This window comes from Tursiops truncatus, chromosome 14 (assembly GCF_011762595.2).
Source record: "Tursiops truncatus isolate mTurTru1 chromosome 14, mTurTru1.mat.Y, whole genome shotgun sequence".
NCBI classification, from domain to species: Eukaryota; Metazoa; Chordata; class Mammalia; order Artiodactyla; family Delphinidae; genus Tursiops; species Tursiops truncatus.
Window position 1 is genome coordinate 75,715,394 of NC_047047.1, and position 26,440 is coordinate 75,741,833.

Below are 26,440 nucleotides of genomic sequence, written 5' to 3' on the forward strand. Positions count from 1 at the left end.
AGCTCTGATTTGATGAGTCTAGGCTGGAGCCCAGTAATCTCTTTTTTTAATAAGCAGGGAAGCTGGGAATCGCTCACTTGGACAGAGAGGAGACCTCCAGGGCTCCAAGAGCTACGGAGCCTGGCTCCAGGAAGCCAAGAGCATGTCCAGTGCAGGCCCTTTGTCTAGATTGTTGGAGAGAGATAAACCCTTGGAGTCAGGGAGGAGGACTGAGTGACCTCCCGGGCTTGACATTTTCATGCTATTAAAATCTCTTCTGATAACATCTCTGCCTGTCATTTAAGGCCATCCATGTTCTGGCTCATCCTGACCATCCCAACTTTCCATCCCCCTGGTCCTCAGGCACATTCTCTGCCCCATTCCAGGATGGCCCTACTTTGTCAGTAGACCACATTTTCTTCTCTCACCCTTCGCCTGGGCTGTGTCCCTCACCCAAATCTCTCTCTCTCTCCCTTAACCTCTCAGATTCTACCAGTCCCTCTGCGGGGCCAAGTGTCTTCTCCAGAAACCTCTATGATTTCTCCACTCCTCAGAGACCATGTATACGGACAGCCCAATTCAGAAGTTTATTATACTGACAGCCCATTCAGAAGTCTATTATTATTCAGAAGTGTATTATATTGTTTAATAATTTTTCACTTGTTAAAATCAGAAACAAGGACCTTAATAATACCTAATACAAGAATATTGCCTTATAACATGTAAAAGATTTTCATATCTATTATATCTTTGGAACTTCACAGACAACATCGCGAGGTGGGTAATATTATCATCACCATCAGAAAACTGAGGAAACTAAGGTTTAGAGAGGTTTTTTGAGCTTGCCTTCAGTCAAACGACCAATAAGTGGCAGAAGTAAGAAACTGTGCCACTGGTAAAAGGAATAGGTGATCCCCCATATGAAAACTTGAGATGTGGGGTGTTCACGAATGGCTCTCTTTGTTGTCTAGAGCTGGGGAGGGCTAAGACATCAGGCATTAAAGAACAGCTGCATTTCGGGGCTGAGCCGGTGTCATCCACAGGCTCAAATGGTGGGTTCATTATTGCAGCTGTTGCTGCTTTAGGGAGCCAGACAGCTGTTACCAGGAGGTGAATTCAAAGAGAACAGAGGAAATGGAATCCTGTGAAAATAACTGTGCCTGTATGTACGTGCTGGTGTTCTCCCTTCTCGCAGCTCAAAACGTCCTAAAGATTTAATCTAATTACTCCTTGTAGGAAGACCAGCCTTGGCAGGCACAAGTGAGAAAGCCAGGCAGAGAGAAGGTAAGTGTCTTAAACTAGCCTTTCCTGGACATTCTTAGGAACGGAAAGCCGAGGCTTTGAGGACTGCACAACTTTTCAATCATCAGCATTTGTGATCAGCTCTGCAGAAGGGTGATCTTGGCAGAGCCGGGGAGCCCTGGGAGTGTCTGTGCTAAGGAACAGACAGTGGGGTTGGAGATGAATTTCCCACTCCCCCTCTCCCGCCCCTCCCATCCCTTCCCCACGTTGCAAGCTGTTGTCATCTTATGGATCTTAGCAACATTTTCCGATGTTTTGGAGACTGTGCCTGCTGATAAGCCCTTGGTCTATTTTCTCTTTTGATATTCTTACTGTCCAGCTTACTTCTCACTAAAGTTTCTTATTCCCTTCTCACCTGTCTCTTTCCTTCAGTTTGGACTTTCCCTTCTCACGCTCCTTAGAAGACAGGCTGCTCGTCCCATTGTTATACATGGGCTGGTGTAGCTTTCCTGCCTGGGGTGAGTGGTGCAATCCCATTGCCTCTCCAGAGGCAAAGTGTTTTTTCTGGTCTACTCTGACTACAAGTCAACCCCGTGGTGGTGGCCTCTACTGTGTTAATAGTGGGTGCTACATGGGCTAACACAAGGCTATCCTCCTGTGGTACAGTCCACTGGACTAGACTGTAAACTGAACACTAAGAGGACAGGCTTCCTTTCTTCTAATTACCCTCAGATGCCCATCACTTACTGCAGTAATCATATGTATTCAGTGCCCACTTGCTTGAAAATATCCATTTCTCTACTCTTTTAAACTCATTTTTCTACATTAAACTGTCCTGTTTCATGTTGGGTTGAATTTTCAAATCATTATGAAATTTTATGGGGCACTTTCCATACATTTTGACTAGAACTTTATCTCCTGGTTTAATCAGTACACAACCCTAGGGGGTAGGGACTGTTAGTACCCGTATTTCACAGTGAAAAACCTGTGGCTAAAAGAGGAAAAGTAACCTGCTGGAAGTCACATGCTCGTGGGCCAAGATCTTAACCATTTGTTACAGTGCTTTGCATAAAACACCGAAAAGCCCTTCTAGGAAGTGTACAAATGAACAGTTCTAATACGATAGATGTTCCAAATAAATGGGTGGGCTGGCATTTGGAGAACGGGGTGTTCCTCTCCAAAGGCCGGGCTCTTGCTACCATATCCCAAGCCTCACCTAGGAACGATACGGTCCAACCAAGGGTTTGTTCTTCCTTAGATGCCTGGTTGAAACTTACTACACTGCTAGTGACAAGCAGCTTGGAGGGAGTGGGCGGGTGTACCGAACTCCAGTCCCTGTACCTCTATACATGGATTATTTGAACTCAGAGGATCTAGGGAAAGGGGCTTGAACTCTGATTTCCTCAGGACATATCTGTTTCCTAGGAAGCTATGATCATGTATCTGTAGGCACTGGCTTGGAGGCAATTCCTTTTGGACAGAAGTGGTAGCCCGTTCTCTTAACTGACCCAACTATGAGTGAACTATGAGGTAAGCCAGTGAAATTTCTTGGGAAGCCTGTGGCCAAGGTATAAACGGGCTCAATGTGTTTTCAGAAGTCATCTTTGCTGAGAACACGTTCTTGCTGCAGCTCTTTTTTAGAGACTTAACTGACCACATACACCTCAATCCAATCCTCTGGCAGGTGGTGTTCTTCAGGCAGCTCAAGGGAACCTGCAGAAGGAGACTGAACATATGGTTCAGAGCCACCATCGCCCGATTCTGCTAGGTTGGATCCCGCAGTGCAGGATGGAGAAGTTACCCTGGTATCTACCCCTTGGGATCCACTGCCTTTTTCTGCTCCCTTTGATGAATGCCCTGTTCCCCCAGGTTTCTCCCAATACTCAGTCCTCTTAAATGAAACCTGCTCTGGATAGCTTTCCCCTTACCGGATGTACCCGTTAACCACTCTCATCTACAGAGATACTATGCCTTAAAACAAACAAACAAACAAACACAAAGCCAAAGGATCTGGTCCAGGAGGAATTTGTATTTGAATGGACTCAGACTCTTTCTAAGCTCCTATACTGGGTCCGGGGAAAGACTGCTTCTGAAGACCCAGAGGCAAAGTCACAGACTTGCCCTCAAAGAACCAGGACTGTGCTACCCAGTATGGCCTCCACTTGCCACATGTGGCCACATGTAGCACTTGAAATGTAAGCAAAGCTGAAATGAGATCTAAGTGTCATATACACACCAGATTTCAAATACTCAGTGTGATTTAAAAAAATCTCGTTGATGATTTTTATATTACTACTTGTTGAAATGACATTTTGGGTATATTGAGTTAAATCAAACATGCTATTAAAATTAATTTTACCTATTTATTTCCATTAAGCAAAATATGGCTACTAGAAAATTAAAGATTATGTATGTGACTGGCATTATATTTTCATTGCACAGCACTGGTGGACAAATGTCATATGAGGAGTGGGTCATGCTATAAAGTGTCATTAAAGACACTGGAAATGTGCCATGGAGGGGAGAGAGGGGGAGATAATAAACTTCAGCTGGATGTTCCAGGAAGGCCTCCTGAAAAAAGTGACATCAGAACTGGGTTTTAAAATGAGATTATAGGGGAAAGGCCTGGAGGCATCCACACCAGATCTAGGATGGGAATTTTTTTTGTGTGTGGTACACGGGCCTCTCACTGTTGTGGCCTTTCCCGTTGCGGAGCACAGGCTCCGGACGCGCAGGCTCAGCGGCCATGGCTCACGGGCCCAGCGGCTCCACGGCATGTGGGATCTTCCCGGCATGCACCTGCATCGGCTGGCGGACTCTCATCCACTGCGCCACCAGGGAAGCCCTAGGATGGGAATTTTTGATCTCAGCTGGCTGGAGGACTGAAGCAGATTTTGTGGTGCTAGAGTCCTCCTAAAGTTGCCAAATCTGGTTGCCCATCCAAAATACCTGGTGGTTTTAAAAGAGCGCAGGTTCCTGGGATCACCGCAAACCTTCTGAGCCAGAGTTCAAGGGTGTGAGGCCCAGACATCCATATTTCACAAAGCTCCATGGGTCCTCCCCCCGCAGCTTGAGGATTCCAGTCTGGGAAGCTGCATTTGGAAATGCCAGGTGCAAATGATCAACTTTGGGCCTCTGGGAGGCCAGCTGTGGTGGGCCTCCCATAATCCATGGCTAGAGGCAGCCTTGGCATCTTCTGTTCTCGTTATATGTCATTCGGGGAGAAGCCCCTGAAAAACAGAGCTCGAAAAAACAGCTCATGTCCCGGGTGGGTCTGCTGGTTTCCCCTCGTGGGAGCCAAGGTGGAGGTCTCTGTAGGCTTGTTCTCCTCCCTGTTACCACGTGAGGAACTTGTTGAGTGGCTCCTGCCTGCGCAGTGACCAGCCTCTGCCAGAGCTGTGATTTCAGAAAAAAAAAAAAAACAAAAACTCTGCAGGCTAATATTTGATCACTCTGGGAAATGTGTCATAAACTTTCAAAAGCTCTTTATAGCTGCAGCAGATTAAAAGAAGGAGATAGAATGAGAGTAAAGGAGAGACAGACAGACAGAAAGAGAGGGAGAGAGAGAGAGAAATTCATTATCCTTATCGTGCTACGGTGAATGGATCTGTGCCCCAAACAACATTATTTTCCTTCTTTTCTTTCTTCAGCCTCTATACCTTTCTCTGACCTACAGCAGTGTTTCTCTAAGTGTGATCCAAAGACCACCTGATTCGGAATCTATGGTGGTGGGGTCCAACAGCTTGTTTGTATAACAGACTCTTCAGACAAGTCCTAAGAAGGCTGAATTTGAGAACTATAGGTCTGGAGGTTTGCAATCCCCAGGGTACTCACCTGGCACCTCTTCCAGTCCATGCCATCCCAAGGTGTTTCCCTTGTCAATGCTGTCAGCCTTGTTTGTCCTGCCCTCTCTCATTTCCACCCAAGTGCAGCCTTGGGGACTACCCTTGAGCTATGCACAGTGTCACTTAGTGTCACTCTTATTGGGCCAACAGAGCAATGGTCTCCTTCATGGGGTTATCACCAAGCCAGCATTGCTCTCACAAACTCACTCCCAGATCAGTTAATTCATTCAACTTGCAACCCACATTTCCCAAGTACTGTATCTATTATGCACCAGAAACCCCACTACACTCTGGAGACACACAAGGAACCAGACGAGGTCCCCGGACCAGGATGCTCTCTCTCTAGGACAGAGGTTAGCAGTGTGATAGACGTCAGAGATGGGCTTCAGGGTGTCAAATATAGCACGCAATAATAATCATGTATGTTCCCATGTAAAGTTTACTGGTAGGTAAAAGTTTTCAAAAAGTTTTATAGGTTTGGCATAACTGAAAAAGGGCTAAGAGCTACTGGATGGATTGATAACAATGTTGAGTGCTTTCTGAAAAGAGAAAATATCATCACTGGCAAGCTAGCAAAATGATGCCAAATCAGGGCCATCAGTAACACGGTCATTGGCAGGTCATCTCTTTCCTCCAGAATGGGTGATACCAAGATGCAGAAAAGTTTCCTTACGTACTGAGGTCAAAAGTGTCCCCGGTCGCACAACTAAATGCCACCGATGACAGTCTATCTTCCTGATAGTTACGTGTGGGTGTATCTCATTTCTGAGGAGAGTGGAGATTAGCCTGGATGGATGGCCAAGAAAAATGTTTTGGGAGACATGGGTTGTGAGTTGTACCTTAAGAGCAGCTGGGGCTGAGCCAGGGCTTGCTGGGTAAGATTTGAAGCCGCTGGACCAGCGTCATCTCCTACCCATGTTGTTCTGAACATTGGGACCCACAGCTGCAGAGTCAGTGCGAGTATTCAGAAAAGAGCTCTCTTAGGAGCAGCCCAATCCGCACCAGAACCCACCCCGTGCTCAGGAATGGAGAGCTCTGCTTCTGTAGCCATTCTTCCTGGAGAGGAGCTGTCCCAGGAGCCTCTGCCATGGCATCTATCTGGAGAGAGCAGAGAGGATGCCTCAGACCCCCCGTCTGACTCGCAGCTCAGCACAACACGATCCAGAGGCGTTTACAGGAACTGCAGTGGGGGAAGGGAAGACGCGTCCCCTCTCAGGATCCGAGACAGGATGGGGAGAGAAGGTGGGGGAGCTGCGGCTTGAGCTTTGAACCTGATCTCTCAACCTCGACAGGAAGACTTGGCACTAGCGACAACTTTCTTATGGCTCCCAATTTGGCACTTCTAAGGCCTCCTCTTTGAGGGTGGGGGAAGGATTTTCCAAGGAGGAAGGGAACTTGCAGAACCTTCTGATTTGTAGCAGACAGTCTCAGCAAGTCTGGGGAGAGGCTGCAAGTAGGGAAGTGGTCCTTGTTTCCAGGGGAGGCCTTACTGGTCAAAAGACCACCCAGGTGGTGGTTGGTGAACACCAGGTAACCTCAGTCTAGACTTGACTTCCCGAGAAATCCACGAAATGATGGCATTCATCTCTGTCCTGTTGCTGTTTGCTCTGAATTCAGCACAGGAGCAGCCAGGATACTGTCTGGGCTCCTCAGCACATCCCACCGCCTGCCGAGGAAAGGAAGGCTCTGTACAGTCCTACCATCGCCTGGGTTCAGATCCCACTTCCACTAGTTACTCGTTGTGGAACCTTCAGTCAGTTATTTCTCTGAGCCAGGGCTCCCCCGTAACATGAGGATCATAATTAATTGTGCCTCACTGGGTTGTAGTGGAGATTAAATAAGACAAAGCCCCCAGCACGTGGAGGCGTCCATGTCATTTGTCTCTTTTATCTTTCCCTTTTAACATAGCAAATACATAGCAGGTATTCTCATAAATCTGACGCCAGCTACCTCGCATGAGTTATTCTCGGAACCTCTGTTTCCTAGATGTTTTCCAGGATCCTTTCCAGCTGCAAAAAAGTAAGGGTCTGAGATTCTGAGCTTGTCTCCAACAGGCTTTCTTTGGGGCCGAAGGCAGCTCTGTTCAGCAAATCCTATGGGCCTGCAGAGGACGGTTCCAAAGCGAGCCGTGCAGCTGTCGGGCTGCAGAGGCCTGCGTGAAAGACGAGTAGAAGAAGGAAAGGAAAAATCTCAGAGCCCAAGAAGAGCTGCAAAGGAAGACAGCTGCAAGTTTGTCCCGAGTAAATCAAATTGTGACATTTATTGGGCTGTTTCCAGAATAACATCAGCAAGAAAACTGGAGCGCAGAATAACCTTTTCCAAGAAGGAGCTCAGCTAAGTAGCCTACCGTAACTGGGCTGTGTGACTGGAGTCGGGCCGGCTTCATGAAAATGTCATAGGTTTGGAGATGCACAGACCTGAGTTTTAACTCTGTCGCCATTACTTCTTATCCGTGATTTGGGGCAGGTTAGTTAAACTCTCTGAGCCTCGTTTTCCTTTTCCCTTAACAACAACAAAAACGGTAAATAACAAAACTTGCAGGGAGGTTGTGGGGATTAGAAATTAAGAAAAGTACTCAATATATAGCTGGTATTCAATAAATAGGAGGTTTATTTATAATCTGAGTATGAGCTTAGCACCCAGGGCACATGTCCTAGAAACCTCTGGGCCTGGAGTCGTCATTTCTCAAGTTTGTACCTGGGACAGTGTAGAGAACTGGGGGTGGGGAAGGCAGGCAAGCCTGGGGGTGGGTGGGTAGAGGGGAGAAAGGGGATCGAAAGGCCTATAAATATCTGTCAAACTTTAAAATGCAAATCCCTTGTCTGTGGCCCTGTTGGGACCAAATCTTCTGTTATCACCTTTCTGGGAAGAGCTTGAGAGAAAAAAATGTTACGTATGGTTTTTCCCTTCATGAAGTGTTTTGGTTTGGTTTGGTGTGATTTTGTAGCGGAGCCTGGATTTCATTCAACTCTGACCTGAGTAGACAGTTAAGACACTAACTGCATATGGTTTTCCTTGTGGATAGACCATGAGTTCCTCAAGGGAACTGTCTAACCCTTACTATAGCCCCTGCAATTTGCTTGGTACTTGGCATAGAGTATCTGCTTGTTGAATGAATAAGTGGATGGATGGATGGATGGATGTTAATTCTGGGCATCGTAAGTTGTCTTCACCAGCTGCTGACCCAGTCCTCAGGGATCTCCATATCTACACTTCACTGGGAGCCATGGTTGGAGGTGGAGGGGCGTCCCCTCTGAGGGGGAATCCTCATGAGGGGCAGCTGTGGCACTCTGAGAAACGCTTGGATGGCGTCTGCCAGTGGCCAGGGCTCTGTGCAGCCCCTACCTGGGCACACATCATACTGCAGAGCAGCTTTTCCCTCCATTTGCCCCCAAAATGTGGCTTCCTCATATGAGTCCCTGTTGGTGATTTATTTCTGGAGAAAGAATGGAATTCCAGGTAAATCTTACAGAGGAGAATTTCAGGGGTAAGAGAGCCAATAATTATGTGACACCGTGTGCCAGGTCCTGGTCCCCCGCCACCATCCTAAGTCAGGAACATGGTACCTCACTCCCTTTTCTCCTTTCCTCTTCCCTTGCTGGCCTTGTTTTTCTCATGAAATAGTACTTGTACGTAATGGGTGACTGGGTTTTTTTAACATAAAAGAATCTAACAAATGTGTCCAGCCTGGAATGCCCTAAAACACATCATTTACGGGCTCTTCCTGGACAAACTCACCTGACTTCACCTTATCCAAGAACCTGACAGCCTTCCTTCCCCAGCTCTAAACCGCATCTGCCGTTCAAGCCTCCTATCAAGTCACTCACCACTAGGGAGCCTCTGAGGACCACCTAGGTCCCTGCTGACCACTCACTTCTGCATTCTGGCGCCACTCCTTTCACCCCGCACTTATCTGTAGAACCTGTTGTTTCAAGAACAGAGAGTCTGGTATCACAACTAAGTTATAAACATCTTGAAGAGAAGGACCGGGTATTATTCCTGTGTGCTCTGCACCATGCCTCGCCAGGACTGAATCCACCTCGAGTTCAGATTGCAGCATTTGCATTTTCAGGTAAATATAAGCAGCACATCACTTATTTCATATGTAACCTTCCAGCTAAAAATGGCGGGGGGGGGTGGTGTCGATTGGATGAGGACAGTTAGGGGAAAAGTATAAGAAGATGACTCTTGAAATAAAATGATGATATGATAAAAAAAATTGCAGCATGTTGGTGGTCAAAGCTTGAGCTTTGGCTTCAGGAAGATTTGGGTTCAAATGTTAACTTTATCCACTCATTCATTCAACAAGGATGTATTAAATGCCCACTACGTGTTAGACGCTGCTGCAAGCTCGGGGGATATAACAAAGAACAAGACAAAGTTTCTTCTCTTGTGTTGCTGCTCTAATGACATGAGACAAACAAAATCTAATTATTTGTGAAGAAAATAGTGGGGTTGGAGTGGGGAGGTGAGGCCGCTACTCAGCTGGCGTGGTCACACAAGTTCTAGCTGAATGGCGTGGAGGTGCTTACCGTCCAGAGATCTGCCAGAAGTCCAGGCAGAGGGAGCAGCAGCTTCAGGAGCTGGAATGTGGAATGAGTTCCATGGGTTTAAGAAGCTGGGATGAAGTGAGAGAGTGGCATGGACATGTATACACTACCAAATGTGAAATAGATAGCTAGTGGGAAGCGGCCACATAACACAGGGAGATCAGCTCCGTGCTTTGTGACCACCTAGAGGGGTGGGATAGGGAGGGTGGGAGGGAGACGCAAGAGGGAGGGGATATGGGGATATATGTATACATACAGCTGATTCACTTTGTTATACAGCAGCAACTAACACACCATCGTAAAGCAATTATACTCCAATAAAGATGTTAAAATTAAAAAAAGAAAGAAAGAAAGAAAGAAAACAAAAGAAAGCCAGTGCGCTGGAGCCAGGTGAGCTAGGGGAAGGAGGCAGGAGACAAGGCTAGGGGGCCAAGCAGGGGTCAGCCACAGAGGACTTTCCAGGCTCTGTAGAGGACTGTGGAATTTAGACTGAGAGGGATGGGAAGATTTGCAGGAGGGCTGTTAGAAAGTGATTTGCATTTTATTTATCTGGCTGATGTGTGCACTACGAAGGAAGGGAGTGAGTGCTTTGAAGCAAAGATCAATCAGAAGGCGCTTTTAGGAGTTCCTGCAACAGATGATGGTACCTGCCCTTTGGAGGCAGCAATACAACTGGGAGGAGATGTTTGGACTAACGGTGTGACCACAGGCGAGTTGCTTTACTCCCTTCGATTGCTTTCAAGATTCATGAAAAATGTGCTTAACTGATTTGATTATCATGGGGCCTCTGGCCCATTTTAGGCACCGTGCAAAGATGATTCAAGTCAGAGATGAATGCTAAAAAGGAGACACTCTTAATTAATGCTCTACTGAGAACTTGCAGACAACCTCGTCTAGAGGATATCTGGCCCTAGTGGTTAGAGCTTTGAAGGAAGGGGACAAAAATTCTGGGATATTTGGTGTCCTGCCTGTCCCTCACATGCTATTCTTTCCTCACATACAAAAATCCCCAACCTCCCCAAGTGTTAACTGTGATAATTATTTTTTAATTCTGAAAATTAAAGTAACTTTTGTGATCATGTCTTGAATGTTCACAATACTGCTTTTTTGGGATTCTGAACTACTCTGACCTAGTGGCCAGTTGCCTATAAATAAGATTAGTAGAAGTCATTGCACCTCTCTGATGGACAGTTTCTTTAAAAGTGACACAGACTTAGATAAATGTGGAGTATACAGAAGCCTTAATTTTTGCCAAAGAAACTTTGGAGTTACACTAGCTCTGGATTCAAATCCTCGTCCTGCTGTTTAATAGATTCTGACCTCGGATAAACTCCTTAGCTTCTCTTAGCCTCATATATAAACAAGGGATAAAAGTGCCTGCCTTTCAGAGTTTTTGAGGGGCATATAGGAGGAATTTGAAGAATCAGTAAAGTGGGTGGGCATAATAGTAAACAAGCAATATACGTCATTTCTCTTTTTCCAAGATTCACTAATACTTTGCATCACTGTGTGAACCTCCTCACACTCTTTACTGCCCAATATGTTTTGCCTCTCTTTTCTTCATATGTAAACTAGAGACAATGGCCTTCTCAAAACAAATTATACAGGTTATAGTGGAACACATTTTAATGCCATCATTTGTGGACCATTAATGGATTTAGCATTTCAAAATCAGTAATGCTAAATTTATACATTAAGATATGTCTCTCAAAAGCCATCTGTCCTCAGTGTATAAATGAGGGCAAAGAGAGGCAGAAACATCATTCCCACTTACAAGAGGAGAAGCAAGGTGAAGCCTGGGAAGGTTTGCCCAAGGCAGCTAGTCTCCTTCAGAACTAGGACAATTACTCAGACCACTGCCTCTCGGGTTAAAGAGAGTGTCCTTTGGTCTGTTTCACAGGATGTCAACCTGGTTGTACTGAGTCCTTTGACACCTCCCGTAGAACTATCCCAGCTGTGAAGTCGTGGGGCCTTCACAGGGCCTGGATGAGAGACGTCTGTCTTTGGACACAACCCTGTAAAATAAGCCTCCTGGCATCTGGCATCCACAGAATCAGCATTCTCAGTTTAATAAAAATGTAAATGATTTAAGCCTTAATAATTACTTTGGAGCAGTTACTGTAGCCAGTATTGGTTTAAAACAAAACAAGACAAAAAGGCAAAGGATTTGTAGTCTATCTTCACATGGATGGTGAATAAATCACTCATTCTCGTTTGTGGAGTCAAAGGACAGCCCTTTTAGACGTCATTCACAGCTGAAAGGCAGGCATCTATTGAGTGGTAAATGAAGAGATTCAAGTTATGATGATGCAAACACTATAGAATTCATTCATTAGGTCTTTGATCAGAGAATTCTAAACACACAGGCACCTTTTGCCATTTGGGAGGTCAAGATCTTCCTTTTCAGGTCTTGGCACAGAATAATGCTGAGGGAGCCCAGACACTTAATCCCCACTACAGAAGTTCTGCTCTAGTGCTTACAAAAAGAATTCTTCCAAATATTAGCAAAATATTCAGTCATTCTGCCCACAGAAGGGTCAGCCTACCTTGCTGATGACCCTGCCCTCCATTGCCAAACAGACAATTTATTGAATTTATCTGGTCTGGGGCTAAATAAGCTATTTATTCTGGCAATCACCTGCCAAGGTTCCACATTTTGGAGTGTTTGGGCTGACTCTGCAGCATCTCAGGTTAAAGGCAATGTGGCAAGTCCTTGCAAGAGGCTAATGCGAGCTGTTAGCTGAGCCTGATAAAAGCTTTTCCTGGCTAAGAAGGTGATAAACGTCGCCACGTTAATCTGCAGATGAAAGGAGGCTGACTTCAGTAATATTATTTAAGCTGTTTTACCCTAAGTGCTACAAGCACAACAGGAACAGTCAGCAGGTGATTTAGCCCCCCACCTTCAGAAAGCAAGGCATCTCACCATGGCCTCTTAAAATGACTAAACGGGGCCAGTGATCAAGGAACCACCCAAATGGATTTGCTCTTTCTCCACAGTCAGTGGAAGAACTAAGACCCTGGATTCATTACCAGGCAATCAGCACGCATTCACTGAACGCTTTCTATGCCAGCCCCTCTGCTAAATGCTACAGATTCAGAAATACAAGATGCTCACAGCCCGGTGCCCGAGACAAAAATGCAAATCAATCAACACAAAACTCCTTATAGCTAATATCTTAGATATGTAGAGGAACTAGTAGAGATCCATAAGAAGCTATATAAACCCTTCTTAGGGAAGACCATGTTTACACTGAGTCTTGATCAGTAAATAAGAATTAGTGAAGTAAAGAATCAAACTCTGCAACGTTCTGGGGGCACAAAATATTGCAATACAGTCCTTACAGAGTTGTTGAGAGGATAAAAAATCTTGTAAGGAACCTTACTTTGCACATTCATAGTAGGTACTCAAGAAATGTTAGCTTTCCCCTTGCCCAGCGATGTATTTATTTATTTTTATATATTTTATTTATTTATGTTTTGGCTGCATTGGGTCTTTGTTGCTCCACGTGGGCTTTGTCTGCTCTGCATGGGCTCTCTCTAGTTGCAGCGAGCAGGGGCTACTCTTGTTGCGGAGCACGGGCTCTAGGTGCGTGGGCTTCAGTAGTTGTGGCACACGGGCTCAGTAGTTGTGGCTTGTGGGCTCTAGAGTGCAGGCTCAGTAATTGTGGCACACGGGCTTAGCTGCTCCACGGCATGTGGGATCTTCCCGGACCAGGCATCGATTCTGTGTCCCCTGCATTGGCAGGCGGATTCTTAACCACTGTGCCACCAGGGAAGTCCCTTGCCCAGTGATTTAAAATTCCTTGTCCTTGTTTTCCTTCCCTTCTATGCAGGTTGGGTGCACCTTTGGTACTTAATGTGTGTGAATTGATGAACCCACACATAAACTTTTTTTTTTCTTTTTGAATAATACTGTTAGTTTCTGCTTTATAACAAAGTGAATCAGCTATACATATAGATATATCCCCATATCTCCTCCCTTTTGTGTCTGCCTCCCACCCTCCCTATCCCACCCCTCTAGGTGGTCATAAAGCACCGAGTTGATCTCCCTGTGCTATGCGGCTGCTTCCCATTAGCTATCTATTTTACATTTGGTAGTGTATATATGTCCATGCCACTCTCTCACTTTGTCCCAGCTTACCCTTCCCCCTCCCTGTGTCCTCAAGTCCATTCTCTACGTCTGTGTCTTTGTTCCTATCCTGCCCCTAGGTTCTTCATAACCATTTATTATTTTTTTAGATTCCATAAGTATGTGTTAGCATATGGTATTTATTTTTCTCTTTCAGACTTACTTCACTCTGTATGACAGACTCTAGGTCCAACCACCTCACTACAAATAACTCAATTTCGTTTCTTTTTATGGCTGAGTAATATTCCATTGTATATATGTGCCACATCTTCTTTATCCATTCATCTGTCGATGGACACTTAGGTTGCGTCCATGTCCTGGCTGTTGTAAATAGAGCTGCAATGAACATTGTGGTACGACTCTTTTTGAATTATGGTTTTCTCACGGTATATGCCCAGTAGTGGGATTGCTGGGTCGCATGGTAGTTCTATTTTTAGTTTTTTAAGGAATCTCCATACTGTTCTCCATAATGACTGTATCAATTTACATTCCCACCAACAGTGCAAGAGGGTTCCCTTTTCTCCCCACCCTCTCCAGCGTTTATTGTTTGTAGATTTTTTGATGATGGCCATTCTGACTGGTGTGAGGTGATACCTCATTGTAGTTTTGATTTGCATTTCTCTAATGATTGGTGATGTTGAGCATCCTTTCATGTGTTTGTTGGCAATCTGTATATCTTCTTTGGAGAAATGTCTATTTAGGTCTTCTGCCCATTTTTGGATTGGGTTGTTTGTTTTTTTGATATTGAGCTGCATGAGCTGCTTGTAAATTTTGGAGATTAATCCTTTGTCAGTTGCTTCGTTTGCAAATATTTTCTCCCATTCTGAGGGTTGTCTTTTTGTCTTGTTTATGGTTTCCTTTGCTGTGCAAAAGCTTTTAAGTTTCATTAGGTCCCATTTGTTTAGTTTTGTTTTTATTTCCATTTCTCTAGGAGGTGGGTCAAAAAGGACACACATAAACTTTTATATGTGGTTTATACACTCAGAATCCTTTAGCATCCTGGTCAGTTTCTTTGCTATATTTCTTTTTTCTCTTTGCCCTAAAATAGCCTAGCTTGCTTTCCGCTCCAGATTCCTCATTACTTTCCCCAGTTCCTGGTGATTCCTTTGCCTGCATAGCAATTTGTTCTCTAGAGACTGGAGTTCCAAATAACTCCACAATTGAAAGATTTTTTTCACCATTCCCTAAACATGCCAACTCTCATTCTTTAATCTGTGTCAAGGTTACTTCAAGTTATTCCCTCATCCACTGAAATATCTTCTGCTGGTAGTGCTGCTCCAGTTCTGCCAATCATACTGCTGCCTATACTTCAAAGCCCAAATTCTTTTCGTTTGCTAAAAGAATCTTCCCTCCTCTGGAAGATTCCTGTAATACTGATTGCCTACTGCGTTCATTTAACAATTCTGTGCTAGCCAATAGAGTTTTTTCTTGGATGCAAATACACCACACTGCCCTACCTTGCTCTAGCTTGTCAATTCCTTGAAAGTAAAAATCGGGCTTTACTCCACTTTGTCTTTCCTGGCAGCCCTTGGCATTTGATGTGTGTAATACTTATTCATTAGACTCTGAATAAATGTTTCTGGGTTGAATGAATGTACACTACCCAAATGACTTCACTTGGAACTAGGAACCAGTTACAGCAAGGCTTGGAACTACATCCCGGGTTAGGGGTGTTGAACACCTCAGAGCCTCTGTCATCTCTATTACCGTACTCATCCCTGGTGATGTCAGAAATTGGTAAAATGGGCAGATCTATAGAGTAGGAGAGAAGCTTTGGCCAAAGATCTATATCTGGAGTCATAAGCACATAAGCAGTTGAAGTCATGAGTATAGAAAATATCTAGAGAGAATAGAGTCAGAGAGAGAACTGAAGGAACACAAGTATTTAACGAGCATGGATATTTAAGCCTATGAGGAGTTTAAAACGATAGCCAAGGACATGGGAGATAAACCAAGAGGCAGTGTTGACATGCAAAACAAGAGAACAGAAATTTTCAAGAAAGAGGGAAGTTCAATAGTCCCAAATTCTGCAGAAAGTTAAATTTAAGACTGTAAATTGTTTATTAGCTTTAGTAACACGAAGGTCAGTTGGTGATCTTGACAAAAAAATACAGGCAATGAACAAAAATACAGTACTTGATTTCAAGACTTACTATAAAGCTACAGTAATCAAAACAGTGTGGTACAGGGAGATCAGCTCAGTGCTTTGTGACTGCCTGGAGGGGTGGGATAGGGAGAGTGGGAGGGAGGGAGACGCAAGAGGGAAGAGATATGGGAACATATGTATATGTATAACTGATTCACTTTGTTACAAAGCAGAAACTAACACACCATTGTAAAGCAATTATACTCCAATTAAGATGTAAAAAAACAACAAAACAACAAAAAAAAAAACAGTGTGATATTGGAGTGATGAAAGGCATACAGATCCATGGAAAGAATACATCAGCAATAAACCCACTCTTACATGGTCCATTGATGTTCAACAAAGGAGCCAAGGTAATTCAATGAGGGAAATGATGTCTTTTCAACAAATCATGGTGGCACAACTGGATATCTGTATGGGAAAAAAATTTTCCTCAATCCTTACCTCACATTGTACACAAGAATTAACTTGAAATGAACCACAGACCCAAACATAAAAGGTAAACACCATTCAACTTGTAGGAGAAAACAGAAGTAATATCTGGGACACTAGGTTAGATAAAGATATCTTAAATAGGCCACTGGAAACAAAAATTAATAAAGTAGACATTAAAATTTTAAATATTTTGCTCTTTGAAAGACACAGTTAAAATGACAGACTCAGGGATACAATTTTTGCAAAACACATCTTGTATCTAGAAAAAAATAAGGAACACTTATAATTGAATAACAAGAAGACAAACTACCCAATTTAAAAATTGGCAAAAAGAATTGAAATTTCACAAAAGAAGATATATGAATGACCAATATGCACATGACAATTAATCCACCAGTTATCAGGAAAAGACAAATAAAGCCACAATGAGATGCCACTATACACTAATTAGAATGACTGAAGTGAAAATGATTGACAATATTAAGTTTTGGTGATAATGTAGCATAATTGAAACCCCTATGGTGGGAACACAATGCTTCTTTGGAAGAGTTTGGTAGTATCTTAAAAAATTAAACATATGCTGATCATATGAACCTGCAATCTCACTCTCAGATATTTATCCAAAAGAAATGAAAATGTGTGTCCACCTAAAGACCTATATCTGAATATTCATGGCTACATTATCCATAATAGCCCAAATGTGAAAACAACCCATTTTTCCATCAAGTGATGAAAGAATAAAAAAATATGGTATATTAATATTATGTCATACTATTCTACAATGAAATGGAACAAGATATTAATATAGACAACATAGATAAGTCTTAAAAACATGCTAAGTAGAAAGTCAAACACAGAGACTATATACTGTATGGTCCCATGTATATAAATTCTAGAAAAGGCAAACCATGGTGAGAAAAGAGTACCAGTTGTCTGGGATCAAGGCTTGGGAGAGAGGATTAATTGCCAAGGAGCATAAGGAAACTTAAGGGTGATGGAACTTTTCCATATCTTGATTGTGGTGGAAGTTACACAACTGTATACAATTACCAAAATTCATCAAACTTTACATTTAAAATGAGTGGATTTTATTGTATGTAAATTAAACTTCAAAAAAGAAAAAAAGTCAGTGAAAAAGGAATCGAGTCTTTAGGTTTATTTCTGAGAACATAAATTGACTGGGTGTGGGATCAGGTGAGCAGTTCAAAACAAAATTATTACTCCAAAGTAAAATTTCATACTCATCCCCTTCAATGTAGAGTATTGGGTCTTTATACAACTCTAACCTCAGAACTTAGAGCTGTACACACACCTACGAAGTAATTAATGTCCAATTTATGTCAAAAGCATGATACCTCGAAAATTAAAAACTTACATTACATGGGCACTTAAAATTGAGATTACTAAAAATATGTGGTACTAGTTCAAAACTGGTCAAATTCTAAAATGTGATTTTACCACAGAAGTAACACTCTTGGTAGCCATACTGTCAGCTTTTTCTAACGTCAGGTCTTCAAAGTAAATTTATTATTTTCATGTGTAAATTCATGTCATTTACAATTATGCTTAACTATTTAAGGGCATATGGGAAAATTTTAAAAGAGGAAGCTTACAGCAAAGTCAAATATGAGTCTTAAAAGCATTCATATGATTTAGTTCACATATCTGAATTTCAATAGTTTAGTTAGCCCTAGAGATTTAAAAATGTTTCAATTGTACATTTATCAACAGTTAAAATCAAACACGACATTCACATCTACTGTATAGCTCTAAGCATTTGCGCAGATACACACGTAGGGATATTGATGTCATTAAAGAGTGAGACATCATATTTATTGACATGGGAAATTTCTAAGATACATTAATATGTTGGTACAGAACACCTCTGGAAGGATCTACAAGACATTAGAAACTGTGTTTTCCTCTAGATGCAAGAATTGGAGTCTGAGCATTAAAGATAGATTGACTTTTTCACTCTCTGTATTTTTGTACTGTTTCACCTTTTTAATTAACCACACAGAAGTATTACCTTAAAAGTAAATACAGTTGACCCTTGAACAACACAGGTTTGAACTGCGCAGGTCCACTCTTAGGCGAAATGCTTTTCAATAAATAAATACTACAGTACTACATGATCTGTGGATGGTTGAGTCTGGGATGTGTAACTGCAATTATGGAGGACCGACTGTAAAGCTCTGTAAGGATTTTTGACTGTGCAGGGTGGGGAGTAAGGGTTGGTGCCCCTAATCCTCCACGTTGTTCAAAGGTATACACTTATATCAATACAAAAAATCACTAGGTTTTAGAAAACATATCAGTTCAGCTAGAATAGGTGGGTTTCTTGAGAGCAGTGGACTGACTGCCTTTATTTAGTACTCTCCTTGCCCAGTAAGATTTTATATACATTAAGTGCTCTGCAGACATGACACTTTTCTAAAACAATGTTACACTTGATTCAAAGTATTTTATATATTTTTAGTAGAATTTTCAAAAAAATACCCAAAATCATAACTTCAGAAAAGCACAAAACTTCAAATGTATTCCAAATTTGATCCTAATTTTACAACATGGCATAATGAAATAAATACTAGATAAACACAATTCCATCTCCAGTCTTGGGAAAAGAAATCTCTTCACTTTTCTGCACTTATTTTCAAATCTAGACAATAATGATGGCAGTGCATATATGCCAGTGAAGTTAGACTCTATACATTTTAGATATTAAAGAGTTTGGACAGGTAAAACTCTCCACAATTTCTTTTTGTTTTTAAAACAGCTTTATTGTGATATAATTCACATACCACAGAATTTATCTATTTAAATTGGAGAATTCGATGATTTTAGTATATTCAAACTTTCACAATCGATTCTAGAACATCTTCATCATCACCCACTCCCCCCAAAACCCATCTTGCAAGCAGTTATTTCCCTTCTCCTTCCTCAACCTCCCCTCCCTGCCAGCCTTTGGCAACCATGAGTCTACTTTGTGTTTCTATATATTACAGATTTGTCTATTTGGAACACTTGATACAAACTGAATCATGTAATACATGGTCTTTTGTGACTGGTCTCTTTCACATAGCATGTTTTCTAACTTCACATTGTAATATGTATCAGCACTTCCATTCTTATTATTGCCAATATTTCGTTGTACTGAAATGCCACAGTTTGTATATCCATTCATCAGTTGATGGGCATTTGTGTTGTTTCCACTTTTAGGCGATTGTGAATAACGCCACTATGGACATTTGTTTACAAGTTTTCGTGTGGGTGTGTCTTCATTTCTCTTGGGTATACACCTGGGCGTGGACTTGCTGGATCATGTGGTAACTATGTTTAACCATGTGAGGAGCCAACAGTCTTTTTCCATAGTGGCTGACCCATGTTACATTCCTACCAACAGGTTATGAGGGTTCCAATTTCTTCACATCCTCACCAAACACTTTAAGTTTTTTTGATTCTAGCCATTTTATTTGTTGTGAAGTGGCATCTCTTTGTGGTTCTGATTTGCATTTTTCTGATGACTAATTATGTTGAGAATGTTTTCATCCACTTGTTGGCCATTTGTATGTCTTCTTTGAAGAAATATCTATTCAGATATTTTACCCACTTTTGTCTTTTTATTATTGAGTTGTAAGTGTTCTTTACATGAGTCTCTCTAGATATAAGCCCCTTTATTACATTTATGATTTGCAAATAGTTTCTCCCATTTTGTGGGTTGTCTCTTCATTTTCTTGATGATGTCCCCTGAAACACAAATGTTTCTGGTTTTGATGAAGTTCAATTTATTTTTTCTTGTTGCCTGAGCTTTTGGTGTCATATCTAAGAAACCCTTGCCTAAGTCAAAGTCACAAAGATTTATGTCAATGTTTTCTTCTAAGAGTTTTATAGTTTTAGATCTGACATTTAGGTCTTTGACCCATTTTTGTGTGTTTTTTTATATTGTATGAGGTCGAGATCAAACTTCATTCTTTTGCATGTGGATATTCAGTTGTACCAGTAGAATTTGCTCAAAGACTATTGTTTCCCGATTGAATTGTCCTGGCACCCTGGTTGAAAATCAACTGAACATAAATGTGAGGACATATTTCTGGACCTTCAGTTCTATCCCACTGATCTATATGTCTACCTTTATGCCATTCAACACATTCTTCATTACTGTAGCTTTGTGGTAAGTTTTGAAATCAGAATCAGGAAGGGCAAGTCCTGTCCTGCCATTTTTTTTTTTTTTTTAAGGATCGTTTTGCCTATTCTGTATCCCTTAATTTTCCGTATATATTTTAGAATCAGCTTATTGGTTTCTGCAAAGAAATCAGCCAGAATTAATGGGGATTGCATTGAATATGCAAATTAGTTTGGGGAGTATTGTCATCTTAATATTAAGTCTTCTGATCCACGAACATGGGATGTCTTTTCATTTATTTCGGTTTTCTTTCATTTCTTTCGACGTTATGTTATAGTTTTCAGAGTAAAAATTTTGTACTTCTATTGTTAAATTTATTCCAAAGTATTTTATTCTTTTTGTTGTAAAAAGAATTCCTTAATTTCATTTAGTATTATTCATTAGAAGGGTATAGAAATACAACTGATGTTTATATATTGATCCTGTACCCTGCAATCTTGCTGAACTCATTTATCAGTTCTAATAGTTTTTAGTGAATTCCTCAGAATTTCATAAACACAAGATCTTGTCATCTGCAAGTAGCAACGGTTTTACTTTTATCTTTCCAATCGGGTTCCCTCTAGACTTTTTGAATGCTAAATAAATAAATGAATAGCTTAATATTTGGAGGTGCTGTAGTTGATATTGTATAGATGCACTGTTAAAACAGAAGGGGAAGAAAAAAGTGCTATCGAAGAAAAATTTTAACAGAAAAAGCAATGAATTGAGAGGCAAGAAATCTGGTTCCCATACCACTATTAATTACGTGTATGACCCTGAGCAAGTTCCTAATCCTCTTCTGGTTATACATTCTATTTTCCAAATCTTTTTCCACTTGGCATCCTGTGGACTTCTGGGGATATGTAAGAAGTAGATTTCCTCGGTTTATTCAGCTACCACAACCATGATTTTCACTATATATATTGATCATCAACCTCCTTTTCCATTTTTTTTGTCCATCACAAAACAGAATAAGATTACTGAAACTGGAAGAGCAGCTGAAAGTATCTTCACATTGAAAGCAAATATAACTCTCAGAAAGGCACAACAGAAGATGTTGTGAGAATGCAGGCAATTATAAAGAGTTATCCCTTGGGAACAAGCTGGACTATCAAAAAATGCTTTAGGGGCTTGTGGAAGAAATGAGTAAAAATGAGCAAATGAATGGAGCATTTCCTCTAGTAGTGTACTAACATTTTAAGGATATAACTTAAGAATAATCAATAAAGATATTTTTTTAATGAAAAAAGTATGTTATAAAAATATACATTATCTGAAGTTTTCACTGCAGAGAATCGTCTTTTAAAACCAACGTTTTAGGTAACATTTTTTATTACAGTTTTGATTAAAATGTCAAGTGTCTCACAACGTATAGAATCACGTTAAATTTTTCTACTATACATTAACTAGATACCTTCCTTCTGCTTCTGCTAATGCCAACAGTACTAGAATACTAAGTTATACTTGAATATTTTAAATTTAATTTCAGGTGTTTTGGAACCTTAGTTTTAATCTCTGACTTAAAGGAAGAGGACTATCCAAACAGGTACCAGAGACGTCTTTTTCCTTATGACACTGTAGAAAACTCAGAGACCATTTTGCTGCATCTTGGAAATGGGTTTCTTCATTTCCAGCTGTTTTATAAGGCAGGACACACTGTTCAGTTTCTTTAATATGTGCTTTAGGGTTACTCAGTTTGTTGGCATCATTTTTTTTGAACTGGGCTGGGCTATGTTTCTGAGAACTCTGCTTCATTTTTTGAGTTGTGGACTTAGCTTTCCCAGACTCTGGGATAATTTCTTCACCAGAGGAATGTTTGTCAAGGCAAACACTCTTCTTCATTACAGTTTTCCGAGTGGTTTGCCCATCAACTTTTCTACTATAATCTAAAGCAGTATTTGGTGGTCCAATTCTAACATTGGAGGTCTTTACTATTGGGTTATTGACAGAATAAGGTATAGAAGTATTTGCTTTATAGTTTTCTGGAAACAGCTGGTTTCCTTTTAGGACTTTACAGTTTCTAGATTCATTTTGCAAATGAATTCCTAGAAAATCTTTGGAAAGATGTGATAGACACTCAGAACTACTATTAGCAATACTGTGTTCTTGTACAGTAAGTAGGGACAATGTTTTCAGATCATCATCTGGTTGTACATTATTCTGAGGATATGATGATTTTATATGTATTCGTTCCTTTAAAGGTAAATCCTGAAGATGTAAATCAGTAATGCCAGAAAGTAGGTGCTCTTCAGGATCAGTCTTTTGAAGATCCCAATCGAACTGTTTATTAATGTTTGTAGTGCACCATTCTGATTCACATGACAATTGTTCTGTAATATTTTTAAAGCTATCAGGGATAGCTGTTTCAAGTTCCGATTTTACACCATGAGCAAAAGTGTTCCCTGGGATAGCTGAAGAATTACTAAAAGAAGTACCTTCCCAGTCAATGGTGCTCAAGTGCAGATCAGCAATTGCAGATATATTAAGGGATGAGGTACTGGGTTGACTAGATTCTGCAATCAGAGGCTTACTGACAGCTTTAATTTGTTGCACAGCCAAAGGTCTTGGAGAAGATATTAACTGTTCTTGTGTATTCAAACAGGGAGCATCTTCAGGTAAAAGCAAGGTATTCAATGGCACAGTAGATTCCTGCGGTAATGTAGAATCAGGGGAAATTTCCAAATTTAACTTGGAATTCTGCTTAGAAAAGATTTCACATGTGGGTTTTAAAGTCACGTGTGATTGCAAAGTCATCATATCATCAGATTCTGGCAAACTGTTTCCTTTAGACTTAGTTTTCATGCCTGAAAGAAAAAGAAATATATAATACAATTAAAATCTATTTTATTCTCCTAATATGGGTAAACAAATTAAAAAGCTCAGATCAGAAATCTTCTGTATGATCAATTTTTGCCTTTTGTCTCAGAGCATTCCTGAAAATTGTGTTATACATAATTATAACAAAATAATTATTAATAAAATATTATAAAATATTGTATTTTGGAAACAATGTTATAATTGAGTGGCATGTTATAAAATAATGTAAGTTCCTCACTGAGTTCTGGGAAATAAAGAAAATGTATTTATAATCCAAAATATGTTATATATACTAGTTGCTCAATAAGTGGTTATTATAATTACTAACAGTCAGTTAAGTTAGCAGACTCAGAGCAGAATGGTCTATTCTTGGCTTTTAGATTTTAGAGCAAACTGTGTCGAGACAAAGAAGAAAAAGTACAATCCTTACTCTTGATTTTACAGAACTTTCAGCAAAATCTGGACAAGATAGATTCAAATAAGACAGGTTGCTCTTTTGTAATATTTGTGTGCAGCCTAAATAGTTATCAAATGTGATACTTACTTTTTTGTTTCTTGCCTTTAATTTCTGACTTTTGTTTTTGATAAACAGCAACAATCTCAGGATAAGCTGCTTCAAACAATGATTCTTCTTCTATTGTTTGTAAAACCAATTCTCCAGGTTTATCTTCTATAGAGTAATGTTCTAAAGGATTAAAAATACAATAAAACAGCTTTAATTACAGATTTGAAATATTACATTTTTCCAGGTAACTTCAGTTTACCAAGTCAACTAGGTCATTCACAAATGGATAATTGATGCAAATCTTGCTTTATAACACCGCTATTCTAATAATCTGTTGATACTAATACAGAAGTGATTTTATTCCACCTGGGAAGAGCTGAAAAGAGGTTCCTTTTAAATTAGAACTTTAAATTTCTCTTGCTTCAGAGATGGTAGGAGCAGCTTAGAGACTAGGAAACTTTATTTAGATAAGGATAGTTTGTTTTAATTTCATATAATAAGTGTAAAATTTCAGATAAAGAATGGAAACAATTTCCTAAAACTTTAACATTGGCTTTCTTTAGTGGTAGCTTCTGAAAAGGACAGAATTGAAATGGTCATCAAAACTATCACTATTTTCCAGATTGTTGTTTAAAAGGTTATCAATCTCTCGAGGACACACCCGGGCTTACTGGACTCACAAGCACCTGATAAGTGAAAATGAGAATGCTTATATGTAAACTTACAATAAGATATGTAAATAGTAGACTAGATTCTTGTATTTATCTTATATGAGGGGAAAACTCCATAAGAAGCCAAACTATAATGAAACTATTCCTTGATGAGTTTAAAGTAGAAACAATGGAAACAAGTGAACTTAGAATTAGTTCTTAGTTAAAGTAGCGTGGGGTACATTTTTTCCCTTAAGGGATGACTCCTACAAGGATAAGTGAAAGTGGGCACCCAATCCTCAGTTCTTAACAAAGGAGATGCACTGCCAAACTGGGTTAATGCCATTGTCTTTCCTGAAAATCTACTACAGTTGGTGGATCTGTTCCTAAACAGTTTTCAAAATTCTTTAGCTATTTTCCTATTATTGCTTAGAACGACTTATCTAATTCTTTATCACTTAATTCTTCAAAGTTACTTACAACTTTCATTTCATTTCAAATCTGTTCTCTCACTCATTCACATGTAATTATACAATCTAATTTCAAAGCCAAATATAAATGAATTTGGTATTATTTTCCCCTTTAAATGATCTGTGCTTTCCTTGCCTTCAGTTTTGGAGCTAATTCAGAGTTCACTGTATTTCTGCCTGTAGAAGAGAAGAGTAATTTGACCATTATAAATTCCCATGAAGGGCTTCCCTGGTGGCGCAGTGGTTAAGAATCCGCCTGCCAATGCAGGGGACACGGGTTCAATCTCTGGTCTGGGAAGATCCCACATGCTGTGGAGCAACTAAGCCCGTGCACCACAACTACTGAGCCTGCACTCTAGAGCCCGCAAGCCTCAACTACTGAAGCCCGCACGCCTAGAGCCGGTGCTCCGCAACAAGAGAAGCCACCGCAATGAGAAGCCTGCGCACCACAACGAAGAGTAGCCCCCGCTCGACGCAAATAGAGAAAACCTGCACGCAGCAACAAAGACCCAACTCAGCCAAAAAAAAAAAAAAAAAAATTCCCATGAAAACTAAACAGAGTAAAGAAAGGAGAGGAAGAGCACCCCCAGGTGCTTTTCAGCAGCCCTGGTTTCTTTAGACCCAGCTATACAATGAAATCCAACGACTAGACCATTTGTAGCAGTATTTTCTTGAGAAATATAAATCAAAACTATTTCCATATTGTTTTCGTAAACATTAATTACAAAAGAAATATCAGTTTAAGACACTGGAATAAAATTACTTAAGTTTTAAATATTTACTATTAGTCAACGGCTGTTTACATAGCACAGGTAAACTATGAAATTAATCCTTGGTGTATGTGATATATTTTCATCTTTATTTTTTATATACATACATATGTTTTACCTATGTATTTGATATTTGCTAAACATACATGACCAAATGTTATAAATTCTGCTTAAAGTGTATACATACCAGGCTTTTCCCATTCTACTTCAAAGCAATGAACTCCATTTCTGATTCGGTTTTTAACAATTCTGAAAAAAAAAAAACTCACTAATGAGGTTTAATTGCATGAGTTATTTGGAAATTTTCAATTTGTAGGTTGAATAATTCAATTCCCATTAATTTTTATTGTTTTACTAATATTCTAAAAATGTTTTAAGAATTATTGTATGGCTATTCCTTTGACTTGTTATTTAAAAGAGAGAGTTTATAATTGTTAGATCTCATCAGTAGAGTTTTCCTCTTATTATTCAGTGTTCCTCTTTTCCATAATAATGATTTTTGTTTTAAAGTCTTTTTTGCTTCTGTTAATTTTGCTACATCACTTTGGTAAATATTTGCCTGGTTAAATCTTTTAAATCTCTTTATTTTCAAACTTAACATAGTCTTATTGTGCACATGACCTATAAAGCAGACTACTGTTGAATTTTGTTTACTCATCTGATATAATGTCTTTTAATAATGAGTTTAATCTACTTACATTTATTATGATTACTGATACAGTTGGATTCATTCATACATC

General features: G+C 40.3%; 1 protein-coding gene and 1 long non-coding RNA gene across 4 annotated transcripts in view; one reads left to right on the top strand and one right to left on the bottom strand.

Annotated features, from left to right (window-relative positions):
* Positions 1 to 26,440, top strand: part of LOC109551198 (uncharacterized) — a 57,382-nt gene that overhangs the window by 11,797 nt on the left and 19,145 nt on the right. Inside the window, exon 2 of the long non-coding RNA XR_002177928.3 lies at positions 1,216 to 1,263. This is a non-coding gene — a long non-coding RNA (uncharacterized lncRNA). The remainder of the gene's footprint in view (positions 1 to 1,215; positions 1,264 to 26,440) is intronic.
* Positions 21,708 to 26,440, bottom strand: part of GEN1 (GEN1 Holliday junction 5' flap endonuclease) — a 28,941-nt gene continuing 24,208 nt past the window's right edge. For all 3 annotated transcript variants that reach the window (XM_033837984.2, XM_019943252.3, XM_033837985.2), the window contains 3 exons: positions 25,888 to 25,949; positions 23,850 to 23,990; positions 21,708 to 23,292 (listed from right to left, as the gene is read on the bottom strand). In XM_033837984.2, coding sequence (XP_033693875.1) covers positions 21,974 to 23,292; positions 23,850 to 23,990; positions 25,888 to 25,949 — 1,522 coding nt within the window. In that variant the 3' untranslated portion in view covers positions 21,708 to 21,973. The remainder of the gene's footprint in view (positions 23,293 to 23,849; positions 23,991 to 25,887; positions 25,950 to 26,440) is intronic.